This window comes from Cricetulus griseus, chromosome 6, assembly GCF_003668045.3.
Source record: "Cricetulus griseus strain 17A/GY chromosome 6, alternate assembly CriGri-PICRH-1.0, whole genome shotgun sequence".
NCBI classification, from domain to species: domain Eukaryota; kingdom Metazoa; phylum Chordata; class Mammalia; order Rodentia; family Cricetidae; genus Cricetulus; species Cricetulus griseus.
In genome coordinates, this window is record NC_048599.1 from 144,413,840 (window position 1) to 144,425,427 (window position 11,588).

At 50.2% G+C, this 11,588-nt stretch overlaps 1 protein-coding gene across 1 annotated transcript; it reads right to left on the reverse strand.

Moving 5' to 3' along the window:
* Window positions 1-6,483: 6,483 nt before the first annotated feature.
* Window positions 6,484-11,132, reverse strand: Cdk9 (cyclin dependent kinase 9). The gene is made up of 7 exons (XM_027423792.2): window positions 10,940-11,132; window positions 10,396-10,477; window positions 9,001-9,091; window positions 8,587-8,753; window positions 8,324-8,495; window positions 8,085-8,233; window positions 6,484-7,378 (listed from the first exon to the last, which is right to left on the reverse strand). Exons 1-7 carry the CDS (start codon window positions 11,029-11,031, stop codon window positions 7,013-7,015), a joined length of 1,119 nt encoding a protein of 372 aa, XP_027279593.1. The 5' UTR covers window positions 11,032-11,132; the 3' UTR covers window positions 6,484-7,012.
* Window positions 11,133-11,588: the final 456 nt, after the last annotated feature.

Below are 11,588 nucleotides of genomic sequence, written 5' to 3' on the forward strand. Positions count from 1 at the left end.
TGGGATTAAAGGCAAGGGCCACCAATGCCCGGCAACCCAGGATGATTTTTAAACTCTTTTAATTCTTCTGCTTCCACCTCCCAGGTTCTGGGAGTACAGGAATCTGCTACTTTGCCCTGCTTTGTCCAGGTATGTATTTCGGTGAACCTCACCTGTTCTTGGCTGACTTCTCAGTCTCTATTTTTTTTTAAGATTTTATTTATTTATTATGTTTACAACATTCTGCTTCCATGTATATCTGCACACCAGAAGAGGGCACCAGATCTCATAATGGATGATTGTGAGCCACCATGTGGTTGCTGGGAATTGAACTCAGGACCTCTGGAAGAGCAGCTGGTGCTCTTAACCTCTGAGCCATCTCTCCAGCCCCCCAGTCTCTATTTTTAATATGCTGTCTCAGTCTGTAATCCAGGACTTAAACTCAAAATCCTTCCTCTACCCTCTGACTGGTCTTACAGCCCTTATGACCCATTTTTCTTGTCTTCTCTCCACTAATCACAAAAACACTGTGCCTCTGGAAGCATGATTAAGAGGAGAAGCTCAGCCTGGCGTTGGTGGCTCACGCCTTTATTTCCAGCACCTCCCTAGGGAGGCAGAGGCAGGTGGATCTCTGCAAGTTCGAGACCAGCCTGGTCTACAAGAGCTAGTTCCAGGACAGTCTCCAAAGCCTCAGAGAAACCCTGTCTCGCTGTCTCGCTGTCTCGAGGGGGGGGGGAGCTCTAACTGGGTGGTGGTAGCGCACACCTTTAATCCTACTTAGGAGACTGAGGCAGTCGGATCTCTGAGTTCCAGGCCAGCCTGGTTTCCAGAGCAAGTGCCAGGATAGGCTCCAAAGCTACACAGAGAAACCCAGTCTCGAAAAACTTTATAAAGTTTTTATATATAAAAACTTTAATATATTAAATTAAATTGATATATTAATTATCAATTTAAATTATATATTAAATTAAAGTGAACACATTTGTGTACCTGTTTTTGTTCGCTGAGGGTAATTTTTTTTTTTTTTTTTTTTTTTTTAGCTCTTCAGTTCTGTAAGAAGTCATATAGCATCCCAAGGGAGGACTGATGTCTTGTGTGGAGTGAGATAGAAAGCCCTGCTTGTCTACATGCCTGGTTTATCGAATTTCCTTCCCCTTTTGTTTTCTTTGTTAGGTCAACTGTTGTTTTTGTTTGTTTTGTTGTTGTTTGTTTATAACAGGGTCTTACTAGATAGCCTACAGTGGCCTGAAACTCCCCCTGTAGCCCAGGCTTGCCTCTAACTCTCTGTAAGTCTCCTGCCTCAGCTTCCCATGTGCTGGAAATGCATATAAGGTTCAAGGAATACAGTTGTATGCCATTGTGCTCAACTTAATTTCCTTTCTCTTTTAATTTGCTTTTTATTTTGTGTAGGTGTTTACCTGTATTTGTGTCTGTGCAGCACCTTGTACAGTGCCAGCAGAGAGCACAAAGTGTGAGGTGGGGAAGATCCCCTGGAACTGGAATTACAGGTCTTTATGAGCCGCCATGTGAATGCTGGGAATTGAAATACTCTTAACTGCTGAGCCATCTCTCCAGCCACAATTTCCATTATCTTTGCCATGTCAAAGCAATAGAGGAGCTGGGGATTTGGCTAAACATTAGCGCATTTGCACTAAAGACATCAGTGCTAACTGGAAACAGAAATCAGACACGGAGGACAAAGCACTGGCAATCCCATTGATCTAAACTGATATTATTTCAGCTGTAACACAGAATTACAAGTGGGATGCCTGGAACTTGAGCATGTCACCTCTGCCTTGGACCTGAGTATACTCTGCTGTCCCCAAGGGCAGTTTTCATGACTTTCCATCTGTTTATTATTTTGGGATAGGTCTCATGTATCCCACACTGGCCTCTAAGTCTTCATTGTATTAAAGCTGTCCTTGAACTCCTGATCTTCCTCTTCCACCTAGAAAGTGCTGGGTTTACAGGCAAGCATCTCTATCCTACCCAGTTTATACAGTGCTAGAGCTCATGTCCACGGCTAAAGCACATCAGGCAAGCACACTGCCAATGCAGCTGTATCCCCAGCCTTCAATTTCATATTCAAGACCACAATCAACCCTGCATAGGCTACTCTATATCATACTGTTTCCATGGACCTTTTCCTCCCTGGTGCTAGAGTTGGCACGCACAGTTGCAAACCGTAGCATGTTTGCAGAGGTCAGAGAACAACTTTGCAGGACCTGGGGCTCAAACTCAGGTTGTTGGGTTGGGGGCAAGTGCCTCAGCCACTGAGCCATCATACTAGCCTATCCCAAGGCCCTCTATTCAGGATCTTCTTCGAGACTGTGTTGGTACGTAGATGTCTCTGTGGCTGATTTGCTTTTCTGAGCTGTGGAGTACTCCGGGTGTGGAAACACTATTGCATCCTTAGCTAGGTTCCTGCGGACTGATGTTTAGGCTGTTTCCTGTATTTTGCTGCCCCATGCAATGATGTAATGGTATCATTTACCTTCCTTATTTCTGCCACATATGAGCAAAACCTAGGACTAAGATATGCAATGCCTAGGTCACGGATTGTTTGCATTACACATGCTCATACTTATTGCCTTGTGGTGCTCAATGGAGAGGCAGAGCCAGTTCCCTCACTGCAGCAGCTCCCTCACACCCCCATATCCCCTGTGCTTGGTATCAGCCTCTTCATAACCTTGTGTGAACACCCAGAAAACTTGCTTCCTGACACCTGGCCTTGCTCCTCCCATCATCTGTCTACCTGTCTGCTCCCTGGGCTCTCTCTGTAGTTTCTGGGCTTGCTGTGGGACTCTAGGAAAGCTGCCCCCCCCCCCCCCCGTCTCTGATTAGTTTCCTCCATAGCAAGATGAAGTCTGAGGGAAGAGGTCCAGGCATCCCTTTGTCACCTGGTTCTCTACATCTGGGCTGCTACCAAGAACAAGGATATTCAAACTTATCAGCAGGTTTGTACAGAAGCCTAGCATTCAGAAGTAGGGTGTATGTCTGTACCTTGACAGACACGGTTCTTCATGTTCCAACATCTGCACCAATGACTTACAGAGACCCCTCCCTCTCCTTAAAGCGTTCCACACCCTTGGCAGGCCCCCTTTCTGAGACTCAGAGCCTCATTTGCCTTTGGCCACTAAGAGTTAATTAACTGATTTCCAGGACATTCACTCCTTTTGCCTGTCAACCTTTTGTACCTTTGGGATTTTGAAGCACGTGGTTGTATTACTATTTCAAAAGAAACCCTTCTCTGGGCCAGGGGAGATGAATCATCGGGTTCAGTGCCTGTATTCAAGACAAGTGACCCTACAGCACTCAGGAGGCAGAGGCAGGTGGATCTCTATGAGTTCGGGGCCAGCTAGGTCTACAGAGTGAGTTCAGGATGTCAGCCAGGGCTACACAGAGAAACCCTGGCTTTAAAAAAAGCAGAACATCATCCCTGAATCCCTCACTTTTTTTTTTTTAAGTTTTATTGATTCTTTGTGGATTTAATATCAATCCCATTTATCTGCCCGTCTCCTTTGCTCTTGCAACCTCCCCCACCCTGCCCAGAACAAAACCAAATTTGAAAGAAAACCCCAAAACCAAACCAAACCAAACCAAACAGAAACAAAAACAAAACAGAAAGACAGAGATGGTTGTGGAGGCTGCAGTGCAGCCTGCTGAGTCCGTTTAGCCTTCACTGGCCACCACTTTTTTGCCACCGCCACCCCCGAGCTGCAAGTCCCTTCTAGACATGCACTGCTTTTCCACGAGTGTCCGTGACTCATTTAGCCCTCATGACTGTTTCTGAGGAAGGTCGTGTGTTCTGAGTCCCATTTCCCAGGGAAGAAGACAACAAAAGCCTAAATCGACAGCGACTTCGTCATTTACAGGTTGTCATACCAGGCTCCACCCCAGGCCCTACCTGACTCCAGCCTCACCTGCTCCGTGCAGTTAGGTCACTGCAGTCACCTGTTCAGTAGGGATCTGGCCCTGAGCTGGGTGTCTCACCTGCCTCCCGGAAAACACAGGTGATTCTAGTCTGCTCCTGAGACCCAGGGAGACTCCAATTTTGCCTAGTGAGGGTCCCTCACTGTGAGAGTGGAGCTACACAGTGAGCTGGGTTCCTTTCATCTTCTCAGGAGAGAGGTACTGGTGACATGGCCTTTCCCTGGGGGCTGCAGTGATTACTACCTTGAGCCTGGAGGACTATTTATCCACAAGGAAGGGAGACAAGGCAACCACAAAAATGGTTCCTGGGATCTCCTACCTGAAAGGAAGTAGTTTTAGCTTCACAAGCACTCCACAGTGGACCTTTCCACGCCATGGTCGGTTCCCACCAGAACTCAGCTACAGGCCAGGACATGGATAGGCATCTAGCACTTTTCATCACTTGGTTCCCTGCTATCCTAATGGATAGGGCACAAGCGAATCACAAGAAGAGGTGCCTCTGGCCAAGCCAGTTCTGCCCAGCCGTAGTAGCATTGCAGGCCTTGCTGGGAGGCTCCCAAGGCCTCTTACCCTTTCCACCAGTGGTGGTTTTACCCCATAGGTTCCTGCCTCCATCCTAAGCACAGCCCAGTAACCTTCCTGGGCTGTCCTAGTTGGTGTCTCCACTTCAGCTGGACTCCCCTTGTGGATTAAATAACAACTAGATGGGGGTTAAAGGTGAGCAGTAGGAGCAGGTAGGTGGGAGGAGGGGATACCTGGGAGATGTCCAAGCCCTGGTGTTGACCTTGCCCAGGTGAGACTGGCACTTCCTAGCCTCTTCTAGACAAACTTGTCACACCTCCCCTTGTAGTGGGACCCATTTGGCTCTTGTCCTACCTGGCAGAGATGAGCAGAGCAAGATGAGGGAACTCAGGTACAGCATGGGGATAAGGTAAGGTGACCTTGACCAAGTCCAAGTATACTAGAGAAGAGGCCTTGTTTAACCAGATCAATTGATTTAAAATCAGGACATATGATACAGTCCCTAGACTGTAGGACATAAAAAAAAAAAGACAAAAACAAAAACAAAAAAAACCCTAGTCCAGACTCCCCTTAGTCTTATGTCAGACTAGCACACAGGGCTGACACTGTCTAGGAGCTGGGAATAAGACCCATGTCACAACAGGGTAACAGGGTTGGATAATGAAGCAGACCCAGCTCCTCCCTAAGGTGACATTGGAGAAAGGGATAAGGTGGAAGCTTGGAGTCAGCTGCTTCAGGGATTTTACAAAAACTTTAATTTCATGTGTACATGTGATGTGATGTATATGACCATCACATTTGCTCTGTGAAGGTCAGAGATAACTTGGAGGCCTGAGGGGATCAGTTCTTCCACAGCATGGGCTGCTGAGATGGAACTCAGATTATGAAGCTTGGTCAAATGTTTTTACCGACTGAAGCCATTTCAGCAACCCCACTTGGAGTTTAAGGCCTGCTTTCTGCTTTATCACATGGGTAAAAACAGGCACACACTTGCACAAGTTCAGAAAGCTATGGTTCTGGCCACTGTACGTGCTGCAGGCTCATCAGTCTGAGCTTTTGCTTCAACACCAACCCTGATATCCTCACCTGCTCTGTACTTCCTTTCCTCATTCTACATTTTGGGGACATGTGTGTGTAGTAGATGCATATGCTTGTGGGTATGTGTACAATGTTTGTATGTGTGTGCTAATGTGTGGAAACCAGAGGTTGACAAGTGTGTTTCAAGTTTTTTTTTTTTTTTTTTTTTTGAGAGTCTCTCACTGAACCTGGAAATTTCCCAATTCAGCCTGACTAACCAGCAAGCACCTTAGTGCTTGAGTTACTGTTTTATGTGGGTGCTGAGGGTCAGATTCAGGTCCCCACACTTGTACAGCAATCACTTTACTGACAGAGCCATCTCCCCAGCCCTCACGTGTTTTAATAGAACCTACTCCATCAGAGTAGTCTGAATCTACTGGAGCATGAGTCCCAGGGAGATAGAGGTAGGTCCCTGCTGTGTTACCAGTCATGAAACAAGTCCTGTAGCTACCAGCTACAGCTATCACTCCTGTTGCTCCAGTGACTGTCCTGCTGATGAGTCAATTCTGAGGATTTATGAGCCAAAGCAGCCTCAGCCCAGCAGCTTACCCACACTGCGCTCACAGGACATTTGCCAACACCAAGCACTGGACAGTGGGGCACTATGGATTTGCCTTCCGGGGGTGTGAGATGTACAGTAGAAGGTACCCAGGAGGGCAGAACAAGACAATCACCTAGAGTGTTAGGAGGTAAAGAATCAAGACTGAGCCTGGCGTTGGTGGCTCACGCCTTTATTCCCAGCACCTCCCTAGGGAGGCAGAGGCAGGTGGATCTCTGCAAGTTCAAGACCAGCCTGGTCTACAAGAGCTAGAGCTAGTTCCAGGACAGCCTCCAGAGCCACAGAGAAACCCTGTCTTGAAACGCACCCCCACCTTCCCAAAAAACAAGATTAATGGTGTCCTGGCAGACCAAATTCTAACTTCCAACTGTAGGACAAGAGCTGAGAGTCTAAATGAAAAAAATACAGCCATGTACTGAAAAAAAATTTAACTTTTAATTTTAACCAATCAAACTGCATTCAGGAATGTCTCTGAACTGAACAAACACGATAAAATTCTCCTTTTGAAGAAAACAAGAGTTCTTATCAGCCCCATGCTCGAGGTCTGCCAAAAGTAGCCCATTTCTGAGGTGCCTCTGTCCCTCAAATTTCTCATCCCCAGGCAGGGCTGGGAATGGTGAGGGGCCTGTGCCCTCCTCCCATCGTGCCAGGAGTTCTTAGAAAGTCACAGTGGGTGAGGCCTTTACCACCTCACTTCCTGTCCAAGCTGAGACCCTCCAGAGAGGGGCAGGCAGGCAGGCTGGCCCTGGCACCCTCCGGGTCTCACAGCCAATACTCCACTCCAGGTCCACTCAGGCAGCTGTTCCCAGTACCCAGGGTGGGGAGTAAATATGTACCGGAGGAGAAAAATCTCAAACGTCCCATCATGTCACATGTCCCATGTAAGTCACATAGCAGAGGAAGCAATCTACCACCAACCTAAGAAGAGCCCTAGTGCCTGCCTCAGAAGACACGCTCAAATTCTGTCTGGTTGGTAGTGGCTGGATTTCGGCTCTGGTTGGTAGACTGCTGGGTGATCTGGCTACCCTTTCGTCGTGGTGGTGCTAGATACTCAAACATAGACGTCAAGTGGGTAGACAGCATGCCCTTTAGGTCTGAGGGCATGGGGTCTGACCAGAAGAAGTCATGGTTGAGGGCGTCGTCACTGTCAATTCGTTGTGCAGGGTCCAGCACCAGCAGCTTGTCAATGAGGTCCAGAGCATAGGGGTCACGTACATAGGCCTTCAGCCGGTCCTTCACCTTCCGCTTTTGGCCTTTGACCAGTTCTAGCTTTTCAAACAGCTCATACTTGTCTACGTTTGGCCACACCTGAGAGAGATGTTGAGGAGAATGGAATTGGAAGGGTTTAGATTTGCTAAAACATTTCCCACATGCTCCCTGACACCCCGCCCACGCTCCAAAGAATCAGACACCATCCAGCAGTAGTCAAGCCAGATGTGCTATGCTCCTAGTGTCTGGGCACTTTACACAAGTCATCTGGCATAAAGGTGCCAGCCCCTGCTCAGGGACATTCCTGTTCAACAGAAAAGCTTGTCCCCAAAAGCTCATCTTTGGAAGGCCTGGTCCCAAGCTGGTGGAAACTTTAGGGAGGTGGAAGCCAAAAGGGAAACAGCACCTCATGAGGCATGCTGCGTATCGCTTGGCGCTAAGCCCGTGTGCCACCACACTGATCACTACTCTTCTGCTTCCTCACTGCCATGGCCACACCTCTGCTCTCCTGTCACTCTCTGCCATGACATCTAGCAGCATCTCAGCACCAAAGCAAAGGCTACGCAACCATTGGCTAAAGCTTCGGAATAAAAGCAAATCTTTCCACTTTCGTTCCCTGTTACCGTCACAGCAACAGAAAGCTAACACAACAAGCTCAGAAAACCAACAGGTTCAGGAGTGAGATAAACACCCATAAGGCTCTGAACAGCAGGCCCAGGCCCTCCATCAAGCAACCTCCTCGCCACACCACTGTCCAGAGGGATTTGGATTTCTGAACCCCAGGACCACTAGCTTGGCTACATACCTCTGGGGTGATGGAGCCACAGAGCTGGCTGATGAGGGCAAGCTGGTGCTGCTCCGTGTTGCCCTGCATGATAGGGCTGCGAGTCCACATCTCTGCCATGATGCACCCAGCACCCCACAGGTCAATGGGTGGGCCGTAGTCCCGCTCTCCTGAGAAGAAAAGTGTACCAGGAGGGCTCTTTAAACCCAAGGGTCTCCTGAGACTCGATGTCTCAGGGATGATGGCTCAAGAGTCCTCACCGAGCAACAGCTCTGGGGGCCGGTACCACAATGTCACCACTCGGTTGGTATAGCGGTTGGGCTGGCTGTTCTTGGCTAGGCTGAAGGCACGGGCCAGCCCAAAATCTGCCAGCTTCAAGACCCCATCCCGGGTGATGAGCACGTTGGCCGCCTTCATGTCCCTGTGCAGGATCTGCAGGGAGACACAGGAGAGCTCAGTCAGGTTTACCCATCCACACAGCAGTAAAGGACAGTGGCAACCCCAGTTCCTTCCCAGCCCTCACCTTGTTCCTGTGGATGTAGTAGAGGCCGTTCAGCAGCATCTGCATCACCCTCTTGATCTCAGACAGCGTGAACTTTACTAAGACGTTGCTCAGCAGCCCAGCAAGGTCATGCTCACAGAAGTCAAACACCAGATAGATACTGCCCTTGCAACGGTTATAGGGGGAAGCTGATACAGAATGGGGGGGGAGAGGTCAAAGACCTATACCCACCTAATTTTTTCATAGCCAACTTCCAACCCTCCCACAGATACCCACGAAAAGCACCAACTCCAATGAAGGGAAAAAAAAAAAAAAAGACCAGAGGAAGCAGTGTGGTTAATCTGAGCGGGGAAGAGGCAGTTTAAGCACATCCACCTCAGGGGTGCAAACAGCCTTACTTGGTAAACCTCATTTGCTCACAAGATCCAAACACACCTTTGGTTCGACAAATCTCAATTAGGTTGACCACATTCTCGTGTTTCAGGAGCTGTAGAATCTTGATTTCCCGCAAGGCTGTAATAGGGAACTAAGGAGGAGAAAAAGTGGTTAAAACGAGTGTGCAAAGGACCAAGGAACTGGCTGAGGGTGAGGCTGAGGCTGAAAGGCAAGCAACAGTATGGTTTCTGTGTAATAGTTCCTGTCTGCAATCCAATCCCATTACCCAGGAGTACACACAGCAGGATTACATAGTTGAGATCCTGCCTCGGGAGGTGGGGAGAGAAAAGATTTGCATACTATTACAAGTACACAATATAAAGATTTATAGTAATACAAACGTCTCATTTTACCATCTAGATCAGGTTGGCCTTGAACTTGTTTTGTGAATAATTCTAGTCCTTTAGCCTGAGTCCAGGGATTGTAATAAGAAGCCTATATGCTGGGCTAGGAATTCATTTTAGACAATCCAAACACAGATTTTAAGTCTGTTACTAACACTTGTGGGTTAAGATAAGAAATTTCCTGAAACTGAGATGGCCAATGGCCCTCGCCTTTAATTCCAGCATTTTATAATCCCAGTAGAGGCAGCTGGATCTCTGTGAGTTTGAGGTCAGCTTGCTCCACATAGTGAATTCAAGGGCAGCCAGAGCTAAGCAGATATATCCTACATCAAACAAACAAAACTCATGCAAAGACCCTATTTCAAAAACAAAAAACACTAGCTGGAGGACACAGATTCAATTCTCAGCACCCACATGGTGGTTCGCAACCTTTTTTAGCTCTAGTCCCAAAGGATTCAACACAGCTTTCTGGCCTCCTCAAGCAGCAGGCAAGCTTTTGTACACAGACACGCATGAAAACAAACTACCCAGATTTTGGAGAGGGGCAGCAAAACAGCACCTTGAACTTAGTCACCCTTTCAAAGACCTGTGCACACACTGTCTCTTCACACAGAACAAAAATCAAACGCTAAGCTAAGGATTTTCTTTCTTTTTTTTTTTTTTGGTTTTCAAGACAGGGTTTCTCTGTGTAGCTTTGGAGCCTATCCTGGCACTCACTCTATAGACCAGGCTGGCCTTGAACTCACAGAGATCTGCCTGCCTCTGCCTCCCAGGTGCTGGGATTAAAGGCGTGTGCCACCACACCCGGCGCTAAAGACGTTTGAATTAAAGGCTTGCCTTCTAGAGTCAACCTGCACTGCATGCAAAGTATACGCTCCCTCACGTGGCCTCCGCCAAACTTTGCCACTCAAAACTGAAAGTGGTAAGCCAAATTCCTTGTTACATGGAAAATCGCAGAACACTAGGTATTAACAAAATCTCAGCACCAAAGTCTTTGACGCAGGAATGTGGAAACACAGTTAGGAAGGAATGCCTAGTAAACCATACTCACCCCCTCCTTCTCATTCTCCATCAACACTTTCTTCAGAGCCACCTTCTGGCCCGTCTGACGGTGCTTGGCTTTAAACACTTCCCTGCAGGCACAGAGAAAGACCCGAGAGAACCCGTGAGGCATTTCCGCAGGACCCGCCCCTCCCCCACGCGAACAGGGGCAGCAGGAGGCCAGATACTCGGCTGGGCGCCGCCTGAGACTCCGGTACGCCGCTACTCGGCACCTCGTGGTTTTCGGCCTCCCTCCCAGGCTCCGCGCTCTCCCCGCGGCCCCTGATCCTCCCCCAGGAGTGTCTCTGAGAGATTCCGCTCACATTCTGGGCGCCTCTCGGCAACCCTACCCCACCCCCATCCCGGGCCTCAGGCTCCTCCCCGCTGGTCCGCTCGGTTAGGCCGGGACCGTCTGCGGCTCTGCCTAGCGGCACCAGGCCATAACCAGGGAAAGAGAAGCTTCAGGACCATCTTGGCCCAGGCCCCGGGCGTCCCGACTTCTGCTCTGAAAAGTGCAGGTCCTGGGCTCCCGGCCCCATGCGGCCTACTCTTACCCGAATGTGCCTTGGCCGATCTTGGCAAGTTTTTCGTATTTGGTGACCTCATCGCAAAACGGGCATTCCACTGAGTCGTACTGCTTGGCCATGGCCGCCTCCAGCGCGCCGCCGCCGCCGCCGCCCGCAGCCGCAGCTCCCGCCGCTCCCGGTCCCGCCACACTCCAGGCCCCTCCGCGGCCGCGCCACTTCCGCCTCCAAGGCCACTTCCGGCCTCGAGGTGCCGAGCCTGCCTCTTCCTGTCTCCGCCCGCCGCCAGGCCCCCTGGGACTTGTAGTTCCCGAGAGGCCAGGGGGCGCCTGAGCTGCAGAGGAGCCTCCGCCGCCGCCACTGCCCCCGCCGCCACCGCCGCCGCCGCCGCCAGCGCTGTTAGCGGCTCCGATCGGGGCGCAGGGAGCCGTGGCGCTGGGGCTGGGGCTCGCGGCTGTGCGTCCCGCTGCATTGGCCCGGGCCGCGCTGCTGCCGAAGCTGCTGCCGCTCTGGCTCCCGATCCGGGGCCAGCCGCAGTGCCCTGCTCCTCCTCCTCCGACGGCGCCGCCTCCGCCGGGCTGCGCGGGGCGGCGGGTGGGGAGGAAGGCCTGGGGAGGTGGGGGCGGGAGCTCCCTGTCCAAGCCCGGCCCGGGGCAGCCGGGCAAGGGGTCGAGACGGG